This window comes from Panthera leo, chromosome A3 (assembly GCF_018350215.1).
Source record: "Panthera leo isolate Ple1 chromosome A3, P.leo_Ple1_pat1.1, whole genome shotgun sequence".
In the NCBI taxonomy this organism is placed as follows: domain Eukaryota; kingdom Metazoa; phylum Chordata; class Mammalia; order Carnivora; family Felidae; genus Panthera; species Panthera leo.
This window is the reverse complement of record NC_056681.1, coordinates 45,418,056-45,442,250: the sequence shown is the minus strand read 5'-3', so window position 1 is coordinate 45,442,250 and position 24,195 is coordinate 45,418,056. Positions and strand designations below refer to the sequence as shown.

Here is a 24,195-nt window from a genome sequence, read left to right as displayed (position 1 = left end):
CAAGCAGTGAAAGTGTGGGAGCTCTGGGCCTCTCTGGATGGGGTTGGCGGATGCTGTCCAGCGGCTTGGGGAACCCTGGAAACATAAGTCGCGTCGCCTCTCCCCCTGCACAACTACATTTCCCTGGAGAACTTGCGGCACACGGCCTGTTGAAGAGGAAGAACGTGCTCAGACCTAACCCATTGACTCCCATCGTGCCTAAGACACGCCAGCCTGATTGGAGGACTTTTTCGCAGTGCATTCTGGGACTTGTAGTACAGCCTGTGCAAGGGGCAAGCTTCTTTGTGATTCGCGGCGCCGACTCTGCGCTCCGGGCGCGTCCCCGTGAGGCGGGTCCGAAAGGCGCGCGCTTGCGCCGCGCCCGAAGGGCCCGCCCGCACCTCCGCGGGGCGGGGCCGTCGGTTCCGCGTCGACACCGCCTTCCTGCACCGCCCTTCGCCGGACCCGGCCCGCCCCTTCTTCCTGGAGCCACAGCTGAAGCGGCGGCGGTAGCGGCGGTGGCCCGGCGGGGGGCGGCGAGTGGCCCGCGCGACACGCGCCGGCCCGGACCTTATGCGGTGACTCGCGCGGCGCAGGCGCCTCCTGCCCCGCCGGCGGGGCTCGGGTTTCCCGCGGCGGGATGTTCTCCCGAAGGAGCCACGGGGATGTGAAGAAGTCCACCCAGAAGGTGCTGGACCCCAAGAAGGACGTGCTGACCCGCCTGAAGCACCTGCGGGCGCTGCTGGGTGAGGCGCGAGCCGGGGCGCCGGGCTTGGGGGCACCTGCCCAGACGCGGGCCGGACGAGGGTCGGGACTGGGATGCAGACGGCATCGGGGGTTGGGGGGGCGGCGTCAGACCCTCCTCTCTGGCGCCCGGCATTGTTCCCCAACAGCGGGCACTCTGGCCCTCGGGCTCTGCCCTGTCGCCCAGAGTGTAAATTTACCCCAGATTCGTGCCGGGTCACCCCGAGGCCGGTGGAGCCTTGACTCTTCCCTCCCCAGCAAATCCTGGACTCCAGGTGCTACACACACACACACACACACACACACACACACACACACACTGAACTGTCTCCTCCTCTCCCATTTTTTAATTTTAATTTTGGACTCTTGACACCCTGAGTCTCCTAAGTGTTCCCAGCACAGACTTAATTGAACTGTCATCTCTTTCGTGGGCCCGCTCCCCTTAAATTTTATTTTTACTTTTGAGTTGGAGTCTTCAAATAGACTGAGACATGAAGTGCTCCCAGGATAAATTAAATTTAGCTGTCATCCCTCTTCCCATGCTCTTTTTATTTTTATTTTTATTTTTGGTCTGACTGCTTAGGTTTCTTTGTGTCCTTGGTGTGAAGGGGGGCTCCTCCTGTCTTCTTGGAGGGAAGGGTGGCTTTCCTGGGTTCAAGGAGGCTGCTGCTTCTTTATTGCCAAGATGACAGTGATAGTTCTTTGCCTTATTTCGTTTTTATGGACTGCTGGATGGAGGTTCTGTGGAGCCCTGGGGGCCCTGCAGTTGACCTGTGATGAAGCTCATCCTTGTGGGTGTGAGGTGTCCACAAGGCTTCCTGTCACCTGCTGCATGTGATCTGTAGCTGCTTTGCTAGGCTGTGCTTTGTTTTGTTTTCTTACCTACTTAGTCTTAACTTTTGTTAAGGACCAAACACCTGTGCTGTCTATAGTGTTTTGCGTGGGTGGGGGTGTGAGAAAAGAACACCTTGTTTCTTCTAGATGTCTTTTGTATTCTTAAAATGAGCAAAAATCACCTGATTTAGGACACATAGTCTAATGTGCCTATCACTTGAGATATGGGGTAAAATAATTCATTTTATATGTGAGAATTTTAAATAAAGATCTTGTTCATGAGATTAAAAGTTGCTAAGTATTTCTATTTATATTCTGTGAAGCACCTCTGAGAAAACACACACCTACCTGGTTTCTCCAAGTGAAGTTATTCACAATCTTGAATTCCTTGAGATTACACTATCTTGTTCGGTTTGGAATGAAATATAAATTAGTTACTTACTGTTAGAGGGATTAGTTTTCAAGACTTTTGAAAGTGAAATGTGGTGTCCTTGGTAAACTGAACTGTCTGCTTCCTGTAGTAAAATCTCATGCACACACAGCTTGCATTGTGCAGAGTTTTTAGTAGTGACTGATTAACAACTACTGCAGGGACATTTTTGATAAAGGAGACTTGAACAGTATTTTAAAGCATTTGATACTCTGGAAGTTTTCCTGTGGTAGAGAATTTGAACTTTTGTTCTTTCCAAGTCTGCAGGATTAAGTTGGCTACATTTTGTAAAGGCAGAATCAATTAAACCTAGATCAGTTTGGTTTCTTAGAGATATACAATACATTGTTACCATTCTGAGAAAGTTAGTTTTCAAGGCTGTGTAATTGAGGTTTCACTTTAAGGTGCATATCCTATTTTGAGGAACTTTCTTTTTCATTTCATTGAGCTCATAATGACCTCAGTTTTGTAACAAAGAGAGGTTCTTTGATATTAGGTTTCTTGTTGATGCATTTGTTTGTGGAATGATCCAGTTTACTTTATTGCTGCAATCTTTATCCATAGGGACTAGATTTTTGTAAATGTGTCTGAGGAATTCTACTTGTAATGTCTAATGTAAACTTTTGCTAACAACTATGTTTTAAAGACCTCAAAGAAAGGGGCACCTGTGTAGCTTCTACTCTTCATTTAAGCTCAGGTTATGATCTCACTGTTGTGAGATCAAACCCTGCATCAGGCTTGGTGCCAAGTGTGGAGCCTGCTTGGGGTGTTCTCTCTCTCTCTCTCTCTCTCTCTCTCTCTCTCTCTCTCTCCCCCCCCCCTTCCCCCTGACTGTGCATTCACTCACTCTCTCTCTCTCTGTCTCTCTCAAAATAGATACATATATAAAAAATTAAAAGCCTTAAAGAAAAACAGTACATTAATGTACTTGTTGCTAGCATATCATATACCCTATTTGTTTGCTACTTTAAAAAAAGTTTTTTTAATGTTTATTTTTGAGACAGAGAGAGACAGAGCATGAACGGGGGAGGGTCAGAGAGGCTCCAGGCTCTGAACTGTCAGCACAGAGCCCGACACGGGGCTCAAACTCATGGACCGTGAGATCATGACCTGAGCCAAAGTCGGACGCTTAACTGACTGAGCCATCCAGGTGCCCCGTGTTTGCTACTTTAAGAAAATGCCTATTTAGAAAAAAATGGCCTCTTGATCTGAAAGATAGGAATTGGCCAAGATTAAGAAAACTATTTGAAGGAATTGAATATACATTATTTTTGTATTTTTATTTGCATATTCAGGTAATACTCTTGCATTTCACATATTTTATCGTCAAGTGATAATAAAGGTGTTCTTTTTTTTACATAGAAAGATGATACCACTGACCTGGATTTGCAGTTATGGCTTCATCACTTTGGTTAGTTACCTAGCCTGTCTTTGAACCTCAGTTTCTTTACTCTGTCAAATGGGTATGGTAATGTCTGCCTTGTAAAGGTTATTATGATTTAATATATAAACTACTTCAGCTTGGAGCAGGCATATAACAGTTCCCTTTACCATTACTTTCCTCCCATCATTAATAGGATAGGACAAGTATTTTGATAGGTAGTTTCCCTCTCCCCCCTTTGTATTTTGATAATTGCTGTGAATTTGTTCTCTCTTTATAAAAATTAGTCTAAAACTGGCTAAGAAACACACAATGGACTGTGGAAAGTAGAATTTTCTCAGTCATGGTAATGGTTCAAGTTAGAACTTGCTTAGCTACTTTAACCTGGCTACATATTGTAGATTGGTCTGATATTATTAACTTTATCTTACAAAGGGGGAGACTGAGGCACAGGCAGACCTTACAAGGGGCCAAGCGATGTACTAAATGATCTGTATATATTGTGTTAATCACAGACAGAACCATGAGCCCTTAGGTCCCCTGACTTCCAATTCTCCCTGCATTGTTGACATTATCGGTGGAAAAGTAAATGAGTATACAAAACAAAACAGAAACCAAAAAAATTCTCTGTATTGCTATCTTGCCCCAGCAAAGATTCCATGTTTAATTGAAAGTTGAGTGTCTGTTCTGAGTCCTAAAATAGAAATGGCATTGATGTAGCAAGAAGACTTGATGTAATTAGTAAGCATATAGTATGGTATATACTTAGATAGTGGCTTTTATGGTGGACTTCAATATAGGATTTCAAGGGGTCAAAAAAGATCATTAAGAGTGGCACAAAGAGAAGGACATCTTGAAGGAGGTTTTAGTCATCCTGGGCCCTAAGGATGGTTAGACTAGTTCTGTCCAATAGAAATATAATGTGAGCCACATGTTTAATTTAAAATTTTTTAGTAGCCACATTTAAAAAAGTAAAAGGAAGCAGGTGAAATTAATTTTAATAATACATTTTATTTCATCCCACAGATCTAATATGTATTATATCAACAGGTAATCAATATAAAATAATATTTTTTACCCCAGGTCTTTGAAATCTAGTGTGTGTTGTATACTTATAGCACATCTCCTTTCAAACCAACTGTATTTTAAAAGCTTAGCAGCCACATGTGGCTAGTGGCTACATACTGGACAGAGCAAGGTTAGAATTTGGGAAGGGCAGGAGGAGGACAGTTCCAAGCAAGGGGACCTGGAAGCTGGCAGTGAAAATATGCATGGCAATGATGTGTAAAGGTGAGGAACACCAACCAACCTGCCAGTTCCTCCTGTCTGGTGAGGGAATCGAGTAATGTTGGTCCTGAGATAGAGTGCTAGAACTCTTGCCCCGAGGGTGTTCACAGTGTCAGATGAGTGATTACAGTGCTGTGTAGGCCAGGGGTGGGGGCAGAACGGTGAGTTGGACTGGGGGATACTGGTGGGGGAAAGGAGTGGTGGCCTGACTGGCAGAAGCTGGAGCAGTTGGGGGGCCAGATCAGAAAAGGTCTTGTTTGTCTGAGTTGGAAACTCATGTCTTATCTTGGAGGTGAGAGGGCCCATTTGAAGAACTCTTAGTAGGTCAAATGATAAGACTTGAGAGCTGCCTGTCAACAGAGTCAGGAAGATGGACCGGAGGGGAGGGGTGACACTACTGGCAGTGAAGAAGCAGATTATAAGGGTCTGAAATGAGATGCTCCACGAATGGAGAGGAGGGGCAGGATTACAAAGGACCAATGCAGCAGGAACTAGTGATTGTCTAAGTAAAGAAATGAAACTGAGGTTTGCAGAAGCCAGGTGAGGAGTGATCAATCTGAAGGAGAAGAGATCTGGGATGAGAGGCCATAGTCAGTCAAGTCTAATCATGAGACATCAGGGTTTGGGCCAAATATTTGAAACCAAAGAGGAGAGAGCAGTCTCTCTCAAATGCTCTCTATATATGGACAGAGTAACATGGAATATTTTGGTATATTTCAACTATTGTTTTAGGTAGGGACAAGTTCACTTAAGCAATTTTATTTATTTTTATTATTTATTTATTTTTAAAATATTTGTTTATTTTTGGGAAGAGCACAAGTCAGGGAGGGGCAGAGAGAGGAGGACAGAGGATCCAAAGTGGGCTCAGCACTGACAGGCTGACAGCAGCAAGCCCAGTGTGGTGCTTGAGCTTAGGAATTGCAAGATGATGACCTGAGCTAAAGTTAGACGCTCAGCCAACTGAACCACCCAGGTGCCCCTCACTTAGAATTTTAAATGTTGCCTTTTAAACTTATTTTCTTATTAACATTTTGGTACCTTTTTTCTCCCTCTCATTTTTATTAACTACAAACATTGTTGAAACTGTGCAGGGTAAGTTAGCTTACCATTTCCTGGATGGTTAAATTGTTTCCTTCCTTTCTCTTTCTTTCTCTGATGTAAATAATACCACTGTAAACACCTTGGGAAGCAGCTTTTTCTGTATTTTGTGTTATTTCCTCAGGACAGATTCCACTGAAGTCAAATTGCTGGGTTTGAACATGTTTATAACTCGATTCACTGTGTTTTCCTAAGTGTTGCTCCCAATGAGCCTGCTAACAGCAAGGATTGAGACTACCATTTCCACTGTTGTCTGACAAGCAATAAACACACTTGTGTAATTTGATAATTGGCGGTAGGCATTTTGGAGAGTAAGAGTGTCAGGGATAGGACCAGAGGAGTTGGGAGGAGATCCTGGCTGATGATAGGGGAAGATGAGTTTGGTGTTATGGGTGTTGAGTCTGAGCAAAAGGCAAGATCCAAGTGGAAATGTCTGGGAGGTTGTTGGACATGGGGTCTGGAGCTTAATAAGAGGATAAAAGCTACGATGTGGTTGTCTATCGTTGTCATGGTTCCATCGAATCTTCCCACAACCTCTGATGAAGGTAGGAGGCTCTTACTCTCAACCTATAGATGAGGGAACCAAGGCTCAGTGCGCTTAACTACTTGTCTGTTAGCACCCCGCCCATAAGTAGCAGAGCCAGGATTCCTGATTATGAAGCCCATTTTATGCCTCTGCTAGTTACCTGACTCAGAAGTATATTTACATATCAGATAATATATTTACCCACCACAGTGAATGTTAACCTTAAAAACAAAAGCCCAAGGGTTTTTGCATGTCCCCCCAAAATGTTGCTTTGACTTGTGCTGCTTTCTTCTGTTTTACTAGATTCTTCTAGAGAGACTTGAGGCTGTATTTGATTTCAGCATGGCAGAAGATAAAGAGACTCCTTTTGTGTTTTTCTGTTCATTGGCCTCTCTGTGCCCTTGGCAGGCCTAACAGGTGGTACAGTATTGCATGGACATTACTGCCAAAGGACACTCTACAACCAGAGCAAAGTCGGAGGTGCAATTTCAGGCTCTTCAGCCAGTCTTAGTGTGGTCTCCCTCATTTAACCTTGTTTGAAGCAAAGTGATTTTGCCATATGCTCCCTTTGCTAATTTTTTATCAATTACTAACATTAAAATGTTAGTATCTGTTAGTATCTGTATCCTCTGGAATATAAAATGAACTTTAGACACATACGTGAAATGCAGATATACCAATCCCTGCCTCTAGGGCTTGAGGATGTCTGTACTTTTTCTTTTTTTTTTTTAATTTTTTTTAATGTTTATTCATTTTTGAGAGATAAAGACAAGGTGCGAGTGGGAGAGGGGCAGAGAGAGAGGGAGACACAGAATCCGAAGCAGACTCCAGGCTCTGAGCTGTCAGCACAGGGCCCGACGCGGGGCTCGAACCCACGAGCTGTGAGATCATGACCTGAGCCCAAGTCTGACGCTTAACCGACTGAGCCACCCATGTGCCCTGAGGATGTCTGTAGTTCTGATGTGAGAAGGAAGAACCTAGGGTAAGAGTCTGATTGAGCTCAGATGTTTTGTTTGGGACCACTTCCGGGAAGAGAGATCATTGATAAGCCTAACGTATTTTGATGTAAACTTTTATTATTTTTATTTATTTATTTATTTTGTAAGTGCGTTACTGGCAATTGGGTATGAATACTTTTACTAGCTGTTTAGAGTACTTATCTTTCCATAGATAAAATTGTAGAGAATTGTTTATTAAAAAAATTTCACTTTCAAAATAGCAAATTCATTCCATTTAAATTTTTAAAAGATGTTTATTTTAAGAGACAGAGGAGAGAGTGTGCTTGCACATGCAAGTGGGATAGGGGCAGAGAGAAACGGAGAGAGAGAATCCCAAGCAGGCTCTTTGTGGAGTCCAACATAGACTGAGACAAAATGAAGAGTAGGATGCTCAACCGACTCAGCCACCCAGGTGCCCATCAATTTAAATTTTAAAATTATTCTTTTTTTTTATTAAAAAAATGTTTTTAACATTTGTTTATTATTGAGAGACAGAGACAGAGCACAAGCAGGGGAGGGGCAGAGAGAGAGGGAGACACAGAATCTGAAGCAGGCTCCAGGCTCTGAGCTGTCAGCACAGAGCCCGATGCGGGGGTCAAAGCCGTGAACCATGAGATCATGACCTAAGCCGAAGTCAGATGCTTAAGTGACTGAGCCACCCAGGTGCCCCAGATTTTAAAATTATCCTTTAAAGGAGGGATATAAGTTATTGTACTGTAAAATTAAGAATAACATATAAATGTAGTAAAGATCTATCTTGTCTTTGGAATTTTAAAAAATTTCAGTTCCACAGACATGTTTTCAACAGTGTGAGTGAGTAAGGATGTGTATGTGTCTGTCTGTCTGCGGGAGGGCTGTGTATTCAGAGGTCAGTAAGGCACAAGTCCAGAACTTAACGGTTTAATAGGACACGCAGACACATAAACAACTACATTTGGTATGAAGGAGTTAGTGCCTCTATAGAGCGGGTAAAGCTGCAGAGGTGGCCACACAAGGTGCAGAAGAGGCACAGCAAAAAGGCCTCTTGGCCTTGGAGAGGTCACCAGTGCTTCCTGAGGGAGATGAGGTCTGAGGTGGGTTCGGAATAACAAATACAGGGTTTCCCAGGAGGAGAAGTTGGGGACAAGGGGACTGCAGAGAGAGGGACTTGTGTGAGGGTAATGGTGTGGCCACATGGAGTTAAGTACAGTGGCTTTTATCCTGTGGTGTGGGTAGATGTTGGGAACCAGGAAGACTTGAGTATAGAATAGGAGTCCCCGATGTGTCCCCTTGGTGAATGGCTTGGGAGTCTCAGTCTTCCTGAGATTTGGAACACGGGTGCCGGGAGAGTGAGAGCTTCCATCCTTTTGGATTGCAAACCATGAGGGTGTAGCATGGGCTGCTAGTGTTCATCTTTCCCCAGTGTCAAGGGCACCTGCCTCAAATTGAATTCATACTCAGAGAGAAGCAGGGCAGAGACATGGAGGGCGAGAAGAGCCCACTGGACCCTGTTGTGCGAGAGGTTCAGCCATGTCTGCTATCTCCACCCCTGAACTTCTCAGCTGCAGGTGGTGGTAACACCCTGTTTTTGCTTAGCCAGTTTGAGTCATATTTCTGGGTCTTGAAATGGAAAGAATACAGATTAATATGCCTGAAAGAGAGGGGGAAATCCCAGATCAGAGATGGGTGGGTGGGTACATATGTGTAGATATGCTTCTTATATTTTTTAAGAGCTGAGCAAAGTTGAGCTTACATATGTAGGAGAAGGAACTAATAAAAGAGTAAAATTGAAGAAACTGTGGAGAGAAAGGGGGTAAAAATGGAGTAAAGTATGGTCTGCAGTGGGAGCTCTCATGCCATGGCTTTTGTTTTCTCTGGGAAAGTAAGAGGTATTGTCAACTGCTGAGTTAGTTTTCTTGCTGGTGTAGTGATAGGAATTGAGGATGTCTTCTTCCCTTTCCTGTGCCATGTTTCCCCTTAAATAAAGGAAATATTGTAATCTGTAAGATTGCTGTTCTTATTGTTCTTCTGTGGAGTCATCTCATAAATATATTTAACTTCTGTATTAAATGCTTGGCCACAAACGGGGAAATGTACGTGTGTGTGTGTGTGTGTGTGTGTGTGTGTGTGTAGTGCAGATGTTGCCTGCCCTTCTGCTCAGTGACCATGTACCCCAGAGCAGCATCAGGCAGGACCAGGGACATACTGTGTTCTCAGTGGTCTTCTTTCCCTCACACCTCTCACTGCGGGACCATCTGACCTGTCAGGTGCAATTTTGATCTCCATTTTTGCCTTTAATGTGACCTAACCTCACACAAGATGTAACTTGATTGCACTGATATCCCATATTCATGTGGCACCTTACGCCTTTGCAAAATGTTTTCTCACATTCTCATTGGATCGATATGCTTCCTTAAGCAACCAGTTCAGAAAGGATTTACCTTCTAGATTCTTAGTCAAGCTTTGTTTCTGAGTATGTTCTGAATGCCCAATTCAAGTTTTTAACTGTGATTTTTACAGAAGAGATATTTCATAACCAGCTTTGTGTCTTCTTTTAGAAACTGAAACCACATCTGAAAGATATTTTAAAAGTATTTCTAATTTTTAACTGTAGATACATAATTTCGCTCTTATAAATGTGGTTTAGTTTAAAAAGATAAGGAGCCCTTTGATATTGTCATGCGTTTGATTTTAAGTGATGGCACATATTCACTGAAACTCAACCATGGTTTCAAGGACACATAGGTACTAGTGACGTTTCTTGTGCCCAGTTTGGCAACTATGAGAATGCACCACTCACATCCCTACTGAGGGCAGCATGACTGACTTGATATCTAGCTGCTGCCTTCTAGATTCACCACAACATTTCAGCCAAAGCTGAGCTTCTCCTGGGCTACTTGCAATTACTGAACAAGAGATTACTAATGTGGTTAATTCCTGCAAGACCCAGATGCCTCTGAAGAGTGGCCTTGACTTGAGGACTCCCCATTGGTGTGGTCAAGACCGTCTCACAACTGAGTTGGATCTGAGACTCTTCCTCCCCAGCCCTCTTTCTTTTTCCTCTCCTTTGCAGGGGTCAGACCTTCACTGTGGTGAAGCCTCTCCTTGCCTTCTCAGGTCTTCCCCCTTCACAGACAGTTCCCCCGATCAATCTCCTGCAGGTGTAATCCTATCTTGGTGTCTATTTCTTAGGGAGCCCCAACTGACATACCATCCCTTTCCCCAGAAGGTGTTGCCCATCCTACCATGTAAAACCCTTCCAGGAAACAGCATGAGCACACTACATCTTCCACGTGAACTTTCTTTGTCCCTCTGTCCCGAAATGATCTTTTCTCGGAATTCCCATAGCACTTGGAACCTCTCATTGGCGTTGCTTGCCTATTGTACTTAGTTGTGTTTTGCCAGATCTCCTCTACTAGATGATAAATACATTGAGAACATGAAGAGCTTCTTGTTCATGTTGATTCCTTTTGGTAACATACTTCCTTATTTATAGTCATAATAATTAACATTTAATCAGCACTTTCCATGTGCCACACACTGCCAGAAATACTTTCACATGCATTAACTCATGCAGTCCTCCCAAGTGGGATAGGTAATATTATCATCCTCATTTTACAGATGAGACACAGAAAGGTTAAGAATCTTGTCCAAGTTTACACAGCTGATAAATGACAGAGTTAGGATTTGAACCCAGGCAGCTGGGCTCCAGAGTCCCCTTGTTCATTTAACAGTTATTTTTTATTTAGACACAACATGTGTTAGGCATTATACACAGCATTGGGGATGCCAGAGCTTGCAGTCCAAATCTAGAATAAATATTGAAAAAAAAACCAAAAAACACCAAAATGTGATTTCCCACATAGATGGATGTAAGTCTGTGGGGGAGTAGCAGCCACCTGTGTGGATGTTTTGAAAAATTCCTAAAAGCCTTCCTGACCCAAAGATTGTTTTCACAAGCCAGATGTTCCCATCATTAAAGTAATGATTCAAGGGGCGCCTGGATGGCTCAGTCAGTTAAGCGTCCTACTTCAGCTCAGGTCATGATCTCACGGTTTGTGGGTTCGAGCCTCACGTCCAGCTCTGTGCTGACAGCTCGGAGCCTGGAGCCTGCTTTGGATTCTGTGTCTCCTCCTGTCTCTGTGCCCCTCCCTGCTCACATTCTGTCTCTCAAAAATTAATAAATATTAAAAAATTAATTATTTGAGACCATGAATTAAGGTCTCCTGAGAGAGTCCCCTAACCTCCTCCCTTGTGTACATGTACTCATTATCAGACCCTCCCCTCTGATCCCAAGGGGGAACAGCTGTAAGAAAGGACTGTTTGTGTGGACTAAAGGGAGAAGAGGTTGGGAAAAGAGTTTGGGGGTGGAGGGCAGCAGGACAAGGAGGCTGTTGGTAAGGATGGGCTTGGGGAAGGCTTAGGCAAGTACCCTAGATATTCTTTCTTGGAAACAATTTGAAAGACACTATTTTAAAATTTTACAATTTACACTATTGTAAATTTGTAAAAACCGAAACTGAGTCACTATCCCAAAAATGGACCTCGTATAACTAGTGAAAATTCTTTCAATGAAATCTTTGATAGTATTTTCAAGACTGCATGGAAGAGAGGGGAACAGATGACATGTTGCTTCTTTGCAACTTTTTAAAGAGATTGATGTGTTTTCTGTCTGGTCACATTTCTGGTGCAAACAATGTAGACTTCTCTTTCCCATGGACTTTATATCTGATAAGGTGGAGATGTGTTTGTGTTAGTTAGGCTTGACGTAGTAGAGCTTATGCTGAAGTCTTAGGTAGAAGTAAAAACATCACCTAGTCTTTGTGTATGTGTGTGTGTATCATATTACAGCTGTTTATGTTTGAGAGAAGGGTTCAGTTCCTCTTTTCCTGCTCCTAAAATAAATATATACATGGACACATCCACATCACTTTTAACTGAAGTAAAAAGTAATGAACTGGACAAATATTTAAAACTTAGAGGATATAGTTATATCCTCAATATCGTCAATACACAGAGAGCTCCTACATATCAACAAGAAAAATTATAATGTTTAAAATGTATGTATATATGTCACAGATGAAGAAATGACAAGACCCATTGTTTTATATGCCACTCTTCAGTTATCTAGAATATATAAACTTATAAATGTTTATTTATTTTTGAGAGAGAGAGAGAGAGAGGGAGGGAGTGTGCATGAGCCTGGGAAGGGGAGAGAAAATGGGGACAGAGGATCTGAAGCAGTATCTGCACTGACAGAAGCGAGCCTAGTGCGGGGCTCGAACTCACAAACTGTGAGATCATGACCTGAGCCAAAGTTGGACGCTCAATCAACCGAGCCACCCAGGTGCCCCAGAATATATAAACTTATAAATTAAAATGTATATACCTATTATTTTTAGCAAAGTTGCTGGTGTGTGTGTGTGTGTGTGTGTGTGTGTGTGTCTGTGTGTGTGTGTTTCCCTGAATGATTTCTCCTGTTTCCAACACACCTTTGACAGGACTATAATTTGGTATGATCTTTCTGAAGAGTAATTTGTTGGAATATGCCAGTGGTCTTAAAATGTACAAATCATTTGAGCAGAGCCTGACTCAGGGCTCAAATGCACAGAACCATGAAATCAAGAACCTTAGATGAAGTCAAGAGTTGGATGCTTGACTGACTGAGCCACCCAGATGCCCCTATTTCTTTCTTTTTTAAGTAATCTCTACACCCAACATGGAGCTCAAACTTACGACCCTGAGATCAAGAGTTACACAGTCTTCCAACTGAGCCAACCAAGTGCCCCAGGCTCAGAACTCCACACCCATCCAAAGGTGGGAAAACTGAGGACCAGAATATTAAGACACTTGCTTGAGATCACAAGACCAGTGTGAGCGGTGAAGTCAGGTTTTAAATGCAGTAATCTGATTCCAGATTCTTCAAGATTAGCTACTGGCCTTTATTCCTTCCCCTAAGGATAGATGAAGGTTGAAGTCTAGGGAAAGGCAGCTAGAGACAGAGCGTGAGTGGGGGAGGGGCAGAGCGAGAGGGGAACCGAGGATCAGAAGCTGCGGCAAGCCCAATGCAGGACCAGGAGATCATGACCTGAGCAGAAGTTGGATGCTCAACCAACTGAGCCACCCAGGAGCCCATAGTCTTCCCTCTGTCTGCGGTTTTGTGTTCCACAGTTTCAGTAACCACGTCATCCCTGGTCAGGAAGCAGATGCGCCTCCATGTGATGAATCGTCAGATGGTCAGTAGTAGCCTTCAGTGACCTGACATCACAACGCCTGTGTCATCCATCTCACCTGTGACATCACATGGGCATCTTTTTGCCTCACATCATCACAAGAAGAAGGGGAAGGACACAGACTATTTGGCCTTATATTCATGGCTGCACTAAAGCCCAGACATCTAATTGACCATGTCTACCCAGCAGGTTTATGCCTAAAGATGCACAAGGCTGATGTTGCTGAAGTCAAATTTACAGGTTTCTGCTATGGCAGGAGTCTTGTGTGCCAGTTGCTACCTATTCCTTGGCCTTGGCTGCCATCTGCTCCTTGGCCAAAATGCCTGAAACTCTGCCCAGCTGCAGACTTCCATCTCCATCTGCCTGAGACTTGTGGTCTTGAAGGCATCCTCAGAGCCAGCTGCTACTACCCTTCAGGGCAAGTACACCTGCCTACTGAAACGGACATTGTTAACCATTGCACCGAACCATTGTGTCGATTATTTTCAGTGCATTATCTTCACTATTCAACATAACGCTGTGAGATGCTCTAAATCAGCAATCAATTTTGGAACCTCTATTAAATTCAGAAGGCAAAAGCAATTACATTTGGAGAAAAGAGCAGAACCACCATCAGGGCCTCCTGAAGAAGCACTCCTTCCTGGGGCCCCCGGGTGTGAGTGGAGTTTATGATGGTCCCTTGGCAGTTGGATCCTCCCAGTTTCTTCTGTAGACAAATGTTTGGATTGAACTTCACCCTCTGCACAATGAGGAAACATGTTTTAAAGGCCTCACTTGTCAAAAAAGACTTGTAAAACAAACTTAACGAGACTTCTAGATACAGTGGGAGCCATACAATAGGCTTCTTTGGTGCTTGAGTTGGAAAGCAGCCTCTGCAGCTCCTGCCATGCTATGCTCCATGCCTGGTCTGTCCCCTCCTGGCTGCAGCCTGTGTCCCCTGCCCACCCCTCCTTTTACCTTCCTGATAAAATGCGTACCTGGATATTGCTCCGTGATGACTGACTGTTAAAATGCTCTGCAAATAAAAAACTGCTAAGTCACACTCAAGAGAAGTACAGAAAATCCTCCAATGTTACAGTCAGCTGCATTTGAATAGAGGCTAAGCAACAAATTTCTTCTAGGCCAACCCTTCACTTTTTAAATGGAGGAGACTGAGGCCTAGAGAGGGGAAAGCACTTGAATAGTATGCATATTTTATGACAGTAAAAGAGAAGATTAAAACATGAATAGATAAGACTTAGGGCAGGACTTTATGCCAGATGGGGGCCTTTAGACTCTTCTTCCCTCACTGTCCCCTTCCTACTCCTTTAGTTTTCCCCATAGTGCTTGCCCTCCCAGTACTAAATGAGGTTGGTAGCCTGTTGTTCCCATTTTACAGAAAAATTATAGACACACATTCCCCATAACAGAAACAGGCTGGTGGCCCTGTGGTAGCCAAGTCAGGATTCCACCTCAGGTGTGCCTGATGACAGAGCTTTCTCTTAATCACAATAATATTTGAAAGATGAACATGTGGAGGCTTGGGGTAGAGAGTCATAGGTACTGCCTTAGGAAGCAGCTGGTCCCGGACTCAGATCCACCATGACTACATAGGAAACTGCAGGTCTTTTCCTGGTACTACTGACCCCTGTCTACCTGTGGTCAGATCCTAAAAACTCAAGTCCATTTTTAAGCCCAGTGCCCCCTTTCATTGTTAGGAATATTTGGACTTCAAAATGAGGGAGTTTGGGGGTACGTGTGGCTTCTTTGGGACTCAGGCAGTGAGGATAGATGTCTTCAGGTTCACTTGGCAGCCTCAGGCTGAATTCCTGATTCCCTTCCTTCCCTAGTTCTCCCTATATACCTTGGCCCTCTTCCTAGTGCATAGTAGGTGCTCAATAAATAGCTGCTGAATGAATGAAAAAAATGTACATATCATTTGATTTAATTTCCTTTTGTAAGAAATTATGATATAATTAACGGCTATTAAGAAATGCATTGCAGCATTGTTTTCTTGTTTAAAATTTTGTTTATTGAAGTGAATTCCACATAATATAAAATTAATCATTTGAAAGTGAATAATTCAGTGGCATTTAGGACACTTACAGTGCTGTGCAATCATCACACCTCTATTTAGTCCAGACATTTTCATCATTTCAACAGAAAACCCTGTAACCATTAGGCAGTCACTTATTCCCTCTTCTCTTCAGCCCCTGACAACCACCTGGGTGTGTAACTAGCTGGGGGATCTTTTTGCTTTTTAAAATTATTCTGCTCCACCAGAATGGTAGTACAGTTGACCCTTAACAACAGGTTTGAACTGCGTCGCTCCACTTATACATGGGGTTTTTCCGATAACTGTGCAATAGTACTGTAAATGTCTTTTCTCTTCTTTATGATTTTCTTAGTAACATTTTACTTTCTCTATCTTCCTTTATTGTAAAATATGGTATTTAATATATACAACATATGAAATGTGTGTTAATTATCTGTTCATGTTATCAGTGAGACTTCTGGTTAACAGGCTGTTAAGTTTGGGGAGTCAAAATTTGTTACATGCTGGGAGTAGATACCCCCAATCCCTGCACTGTTCAAGGGTCAACTATATATGTTGAACATATTTATACTAGTCAGAGCTCTTGGTTGCATGTGGCAGAAACTCAAACTAACTTGAGAAAAGGGGGACTTAATGATACATACAACTACTCTAGGGGAACGTTTATCTTTAAGTATGTATGACTGTTGACAGGGAGGTGAGTGGAGTCCAGGGAACTCACTCATTCTCATGTCCACTCTCTTTTTTTACTCTCCCTTGATGAAAAATAACTCCTCTCCACTCTTGGTTCCATGTTTGTTTGTTTGTTTGTTTGTTTTCTGTGCTTCTGCTTCATTCTTAGGTTGACTCTGCCAGGTGCAAGAGAGATGGTCCCCGAAAGCTAGTGGCTCCTCCCGTAGGGCGCCAGGTCCTGAGACCACTCTGATTGGCTTTACTTGGGTCATGTGCCCATTCCTGTACCAACACTGGGTGAGGGAGATGGAGTACTCTGATTGGCTGGCCTGTATATCATTTGTCCTTTTCCTGAGGACTGAGTCTCATTCTGGCTCATATATTTCTGAGAATAGTTCTGGAAAGGCATACTGATACATTCCCACAGAAAATAATACTGCTGATATCTCTGCTCATCCCCATGTATGTCACAAGGGCATTGCCTTTTGTGTTAATAATCCTAGATCATTGAGAAAACCTTACATGACATTCTGTAAGTTCTACTTAAGACTATGGGAGTTACAATTGAAGGTTTATCTAATTTGAGGGAAGTAAGGGTTACTGTTCTAATAAATGGATTGACCACCCTTGAGTTTTGTCTGTGTTAGACAGTATACCTTGTTTTTAGGTCATTCCTACAAATAGTTACTGAGGACTTGCTATTTGCCAAATGAAGCTCCAGTTTCATGAGATTCTATTAAGGGAGATGAATAAGAAACAAATAACAAGTAAATGTATGATATAATTGCAAGTAATGATTATAGGAAAATGAAGCTTGATAGGGATGTTTGTATGTTGGTCTAGACAGCTGGGTCAGGGAGGGCCTCTCTGAGGAGGGGTTTAGAGTCAAGACCTGGGTTAAGCAGGGCATAGCTTGGTGATTGTTTCTGGGAATAGTGTTCCAGAAGGAACAGTAATTCCTGGAAAGAATCTGCACACACAGAAAGTGTGCATGCTCCAAGTCATAAATACGCTTGAGAATCTAGTGGAAGTCTATAGAGTTGGAGGAGTTGGGAGTGGGGGAGGAAAGGGTAGGACCAGGTGGGGCTTGTAGGTCTCAGGGAGGACTTATAAGGTAAAATGGAGAGCCCCATGGGAAGTAAGAGCAGGGGTATGACCTGAGTTGACCTTTAAGACCTTTCTTTGTAGAAAGCTTTATTTTCTTTTGGCTCATTTTGTTAGAAGTCCTGTCCTTTGTCCCAATACTGAGCAGTGGCTAGAGACAGAAAAAGGAAGAGGTAAGAAAAAGAAGTGGTGCTGGGGAAGAAAAGTGAGTGGCTGTGGAAGCCATGACAGGGTAGTCCCAGGTTCTGAGGAAGGTAGAGCACACGTGGCCTGTGTCTGGCCTTATTGCAGAAGTGAGTAGTGAGGAGAACACTGCAGCCCATGGGACAGGGAAGCTAGACTGCAGTGGGGCCATGTGATGGGGCCCACACAGCAGCCCAAGCTTGTAACAGTATGGAGGCAGGCTTGCTGTGTTACCCCAAATTCTAGTAAGAGGCACAGAGCAGAGACATTAGAGAGTACCCCTGATGTTGACAAAAAATGGAGATCTGCCAGCAGCTGAAAAAGAATGAGCACAGGATAATGCTGGTCTGTCAGTATAATATTAATTTATCTTTATAAATGATTGCCAAGAAAAGCCAGTGGTTGGCTCCATTTCAGGTGCAGGCTAAGTTAGGGCCCCATTTGTACTTTATATTGTGTTTCTTCATGGAAAGGCCTGAGGGAGCCTTGATCGCTAGCTCAGTGTTAATTGAAAACACGTGATTTTTACGAAGTGCTGTTGCTAGGTGTGTACAGATGGAAATTCTGTTCTGGCAGTTGCTTGTCAGTTCCAGGTTTACACAGAATGAAGAAACATGCCTTAATGTATGCTAAGACTACCAGGTCTTAGAAATGAACCTTATCCGGATTTGAAATTTCATCACCTTTTCCATTTGGGGATGTCACACATTTGTTTGTCCCTACTCAGTACAAGTTATTGAGTGGCTGGGCAGAGATAATTTCTTCCTACCTGGCTCTATTATTTTTCTACAGTTTTTGGTAAATGACAGAACCACAGCTTTCCTTAAAGACAGCAAAAGTCCTCAATAACTAGATCATTACAAGGCATTATGTACAATGTATATGTTATTACAGAATAAGTTTCATTACAGTGTTGAGCAGGGGAAATTTAAATTACTTGCAGTTTTGGGGCATTTTGGTCTTGGAAAAGATACTATTTTATATATTGTGTGGGTCTTGAGTGTACTTCAAAGTTGGAAAGTATGACACGTTTGAAGAACATTATGGTCTGGTGTCATGTCTGCTGGGTTGTTCTTTTCTTTTTTTATGGTAAATAGTCAGACTTTGAAAAAGATCTGAAAAAGATCTTTTTCCAAAACATTATGGCAACTTTTTCTCCCCCAAAATAAAAGATAGGTTTATATATTTTTTCCTTTCTCCAATTCCCCACCCCACCCCCACATCCCCTCTCTAGTAACCACAAGTCTGATCTCTTTTTCTATGAATTTGGCTAGTTTTTGTTTTTGTTTTTTTTGTTTTTTTGATTCCACATACAAGCAGGATCATTGGATACATTTTTTCCCTCTGTTTGACTTATTTCATTTAGCATGAAGCCTTCAAGTTCCATCCACGCTGTCATGCATAACTTTTTGGTTATGAAATTTAATGTACTCATTATAAACATTTGAATGATACAGATAAGCAAAAAATAATCAAAGTATGCAAAGGCTCTTCAGATTCTGCAGTCTCATGATGACCATTGTTAGAATTTTGGTCAGTATGTTTTCTGTGTTCTCTCTCGCTTATGTGCATCCCCCTCTCTGTTTCTCTCTCTCTCTGTGTGTCTGTCTTGGGTGTGCAACATACATAAACAGTTTTACATGAAGAGTCATTATACATGGTCTAATCCTAAATTTTGGACTTAAAACTCCTTGGACATTATTCTACATCAGGAAGTGAAGACTTAAGTAAGATGGTTCTCTCTGCCCTCATCACCACTTTTCTCCTTCCTTAGTTATTAGAGGAGAGGTAGAGGTTACCAGCTAGCTCCTGCTTTGTCTGTTTTATTTCTGTCTCTAACTCCCTGGTGAGTGGTTTTGACTGTAATTTAGGCTAGCCCCAATTCAGATCAAGAAAAGTAAAAGCAGTTTTGCACTGACTTAAAAAGTTTGATGAAACTTGATTCCTACTGAAGGAAAAGATATATTCAAATGTGTGTAAAGCACATTTGGTTAAATAGTGTAATTCATTGGTGTATGTTTATGTTTTATTATGTTGGTACTTCATATCAGTTAAAAACCAAGTCTTAGAATCCTGCAGTTGAGAAACATGTTAAAATATTTAAATAAAATAGCTCTACTTTTAAAAACTTTAGCACTAGGTAATTGGGGTACATCTTTATACAGAATTACTTTTACACAGGGACTATCAGTCCTGGATAACAAAGTATTAATAGCTTCCTGACTTCTAAGAATTTTGCTTTCTATATCTAGTTTACCTTATGGGTATAAAGGAATGAAAATTGTACATCTTAGGAAATGAAGTAGGATGGATATCTTTTCCAGCCTCTTCAATCATACTAATAATTGTTTCCTGTTCAACTGTCAGATTTTATTTCAGTACTTACAAGGATGTTTTTGGATCCAAGTAACAGATGCAAGTAACAGAAAACTCATATATAAATGTAAATGATAAGGAATTTTTTTTTTCCTCCTGTAAAAGCAGTCCCAAGGCAGAGTGGCCCGAGAGTCAGCTAGTTCATTCAGCAGTTCTGTGGTGTTGACAGATCAGACTCTCTCTGCCTCCCTGCCTTGCCATCCTTGGTATCCTCAGTGTGGCAGGTTTGTCCTCAAGGTGGCAAAATGTCTGCAGCCATTACAAGCATTGCACCCAAATAGAACAACATCCAGAGGCAGGAAAAAAAGAAATACTTCTTTGTGTCTCTTTAAAAACAACGAATCTTTTCCAGACCTCTCCATCCAAGTGCTTCCCATTTCTTATTGACCAGTGTTGGGTCACAGGCTGGAGCCTAAACATATCACTGGCAAGGGGTATGTTGGCACCATAATTGGCTGACCAGCATCAAGTCTGGCGTCCTGGGGCCGGGGACAGGCCAGCCTCTCTGAAGGACATGACTTTGTGGGGGAGGATGAGCCCTGAACAAATAGAGGCTCTGTCAGAAAGAGGAAATTGGAAGTGACTGGGGTGGGGGGCTGGAGGGAAACCAACAGTGTCACTATAGGCCAATTTTACTTTTCAGGTTAAATGCTATAGAGAACATCTATGGAAGTAAATCATCCAGTATAATAAAATTTTGAATACATATATATTTTTAGGGAAGAATTTAAAAAATTTTTTACAGAGTAAGTGGTATATACAACATGGCTGTAACATATATAAGAAACAAAACTATCAGCAAAGCTGAAAGATGAGTTTGTGTTGTTTTCTGCAAATAAGAATATGTAGTTTAGGCCCCAGCATGCTTCTAGAAGCTATGCCAGGGTTCTAGTGGCCTTTTCCTTCTCTTGGGCCAGGCTGATGGTGCTTGGGCATAGAAGCACGTGTGTATTTACTGTTGGCCCTGGAGAAGACTCAAAATTGGATTAACAGTGTGAATGGGGTTCGCTTGAATGGTGGAGCAAAAGCCTGGTTGGCTTGGATCCTTTGTTGGGTGACTAGGTTTAAAGTGTTCATTTTATTATTATATATCACAAGTTACATATATATGAAACTTATTCTTTCACATATATTCAGTATTTAAAACAATTTTAAAAATCCTTTTTTCTATGTAGCACATGGCCTGTGTTCATATAAATACATTCAGTTGATTTAAGGAGGTCAAAACTGAGACTGGGGTTCTCTTGAGTGAATATGGAAAGGGAAAAGGGGAGGCATGAATGGTAAATGCAAAGATGGGTTATGGAAACCAAATTAGGGGGAAAAAAAGAAGTGAAGACTTGAGACGGAGAATAGATAGTGACTGCATGGTGGGGTCATTGGGTTCAAGGACCCAGTAGGGTTGAAAAGTTGTTGGAATTAGGTTTCTAGAAGGGGTGAGCAGGATGAGAAGAAATGGCAGGCTGCAGGAGAAAGGACTGAGACGGAGAACCCAGATGTGGGGAAGTGACAAGCAATGAGTGGGTCTAGGCTGTTGGGGGGGGAATGCATAGCCAGAGTCAGACTGGAGGACAGTCTCATTAGGGGTGAGAAGGTCAGGTATCACCTCTATAAATGCCAAAATTAGTGCTAGTTACAAGAGAAAGAGTGATCCAGGTTCTGAAATCTTCTGAGAGTGTGCTGGGGTGAGTGGAACAGTCTGTGCAGCTTGGGTGGGTGGGCTAGTTGGTGTGTGGATTGGTTGTGTGAGCAGCAAGGAAGTATCCATGTATGTGAGGGGAAGCACTGCAATGGTCTGGATATTGCAGGGAGGACACTGACCTCATTTTAGGCCAAGTGGTAAGTGGTGGTGGAGGAGAATGGGAGGCTTACTTTATAGTCTGCAGGGAAGCAGGCTCCTCAAGGGGCTCCAGGTTTTAGGTAGAGCTAGAATGGAAGGAGACCTTTACAGATGTGGTGGAGGAGGGGTATCTGGTAAGCTTTATTGGATATAGGGAGTATAAAAGCTGTGGCTAGGAAGCTGGGGTGAGATTAGGTGATTCCCAGAGCCGTACTGAGGTGACATTCAGAGATGTGGGTCATGTGGGAAGCTTGGATTTCTACAGACATAGATGGAAACCAGGGTGGACTGCCAGAAAGGACATCCCTGGTGTGTGCCTAATCTAATGGTTGTCTTCTTGTTGAGTCTGGTGTCAAGCAGCTTGTGGTGGGGAGGTAGGGAGTAGGGGCTGGGTATTGTATAGGAGCAAGGGTGGGGTGGGGTGGAGTAAGGGTTATTTTCAGTACATTATTGCTTAACTTCTGGATGACTCCAGGAATAATTTTATGTCAAATATGTCCAGTGATGTTTATACCTAAAAGTGGATGTGGATTGAAAACATGGCACTTGAGAGAGTTTTTCTGAAATTTGAACTCTCTATGGCATTAGAAAAAGTATGCTTGCAGATGGACTTTGATCTTTTAGTTCTCAAGACATTGCAGAACTTCTAGAAATAACTTCGCCTGGTGGGGTGTGGGGCGAGTGGGGTGTCAGGCCAGGTGTCCTTACTTGCAAGCTGACTTTGGGGGATGTCTAGGCCCAACTGCCAACTCATCCTTTTCCACCAGACTTTTCACATCACGTCCTTGACCAGATCTTGTTTCAGAGTCCTGAAGCACTGGAGCTGAACCTTTCATCTGCTATGTGATTTAGCATTTCATTCACACCAGGATTTTGTATTTGTATATAATCAGTATAAGGGATATTTTTACATCTGTAAATAGATGCATTTTTTAGATGTGTGTTTCTCTATAATAATAATAATGATGAAAGCATTAATTTACCATTGAGGCACAGTCAGCATACCTGCTGTCTTATGACCTGATTACTTGCTGAGTCTTGAAAGGGCTTCATTGTGTAGATTTTACCTCCTTACCAGGTACGAAGCTCCAGGTCATTTACCTGCCCTTGGCATAGTACTGCATACACAGGAGGTTCTAAAACCTACTTGCTAATGTCAGGAAAAGGAGTCCCTGCCTGCATCGATTACTGTTGACAGAAGTTTGTTATCAGTGGGGCAGCCTCTGTTATTTAGTTCCATTTTTTATTGCTTTTTCTTCTTTAATGGAAGTGAAGATGTGTTATACTTGGAGGCATCTCTTCATGGGCTTGCTGGCCCTCATGGCCAGTGAAGTTGCTTGGTGATGAATTTCTTCCTCCCCATCAACATTTTCATGATAATGTTGAATAACAGCCCATCCCAAACCTCACGGTTTACATGGGCCCTATGGCAACACGTGTCTATTTCTCTTCCTCACCCAACTGCATTGTCTGGGGTGGCTCTGCCTCTGGCTGCTGGTTGCTTGGTGTTGGTTCCACTGTGGGGTCGGTCCAGCTCTGCTCCATGAACTTCCTCTGGCCCCTTGACCAGAGGCCACCTGAGGTTCTCTAGCCACCACCGGGTCATATTTCTAATGACTGGTTGGCCAAAGCAAGTCAGGAAATCAGCCCCAAATCATTGTGAGTGTGCACCATCCAAAGGTGTGGATTCAGGTAAGGAATAATTTGTGGCATTTTTACAAACTACCACAAGAAGGAAAGAGGACAGGGACCAAGGCAGTTGAGCCTTTAAGTAACAGTGCAACACTAATGGCATTTATCCTTGGTCATTGTTTTCCATCTTGCATCTGACTAGTTTATTTTCCTTGTTCTCAGTTTCTAAATTATGTTTATTTAAGTTGTGAAGTTCACCTTGAATTTTTATTTCCCCTTTGTCCGTATCACAGTCTGTAATCTTGAGCATCATGCTTTCAGTGCCATTGTCTAGGGAATTTGAGTAACGTGGTAAATGATACCATCTTCCTCTGCACTTGGATGTGTAGGCAAGACTTGGAAGACTCTTAGTTCTGGTAGGGGGCACTGGAGGGACGGAGGAGTAGGAAGCACTGGGGGGGGGGGGTGGTCATTCCTTCCTAGGGAGGAACTGAACTGAGCTCCTTGTTCCATTTGAGGGTTTCCATTGGGCTCCCAAGTGGGATAACGATCTTTTCCCCTTCCTTTGGTCTGCTGAAGCAGGTTTTTGTGCAGCTCTATTATGATCCTGTCAATTAAAAAGTAGTAGAAATGGTATTGAAAAGGATTATATGTGGAAGGAAATAGGGGGATAATCCCATTAGTTTCATAGGTTTGTTTATGGGTAGTGCTTATTGCTGTATTGGAATCAAGTGCCATTTAATAAGGGCCAGTCTCATTAAGTGTATGAGTTTCATGAGTCATTGAGTTTTATGGCTTCACAGGTAAATGAAGCTGTTTATTCCCACCTAGTGAGATAGCCTTTGTCAGGAGCTAAGTAATTGT

The 24,195-nt window shown here is 42.8% G+C and overlaps 1 protein-coding gene across 7 annotated transcripts in view; it reads left to right on the top strand.

Annotated features, from left to right (window-relative positions):
• The first annotated feature begins 480 nt into the window (after window positions 1-480).
• Window positions 481-24,195, top strand: part of RALGAPA2 (Ral GTPase activating protein catalytic subunit alpha 2) — a 322,181-nt gene continuing 298,466 nt past the window's right edge. For all 7 annotated transcript variants that reach the window (XM_042931750.1, XM_042931748.1, XM_042931749.1 and 4 more), the window contains exon 1: window positions 481-725. In XM_042931750.1, coding sequence (XP_042787684.1) covers window positions 620-725 — 106 coding nt within the window. In that variant the 5' untranslated portion in view covers window positions 481-619. The remainder of the gene's footprint in view (window positions 726-24,195) is intronic.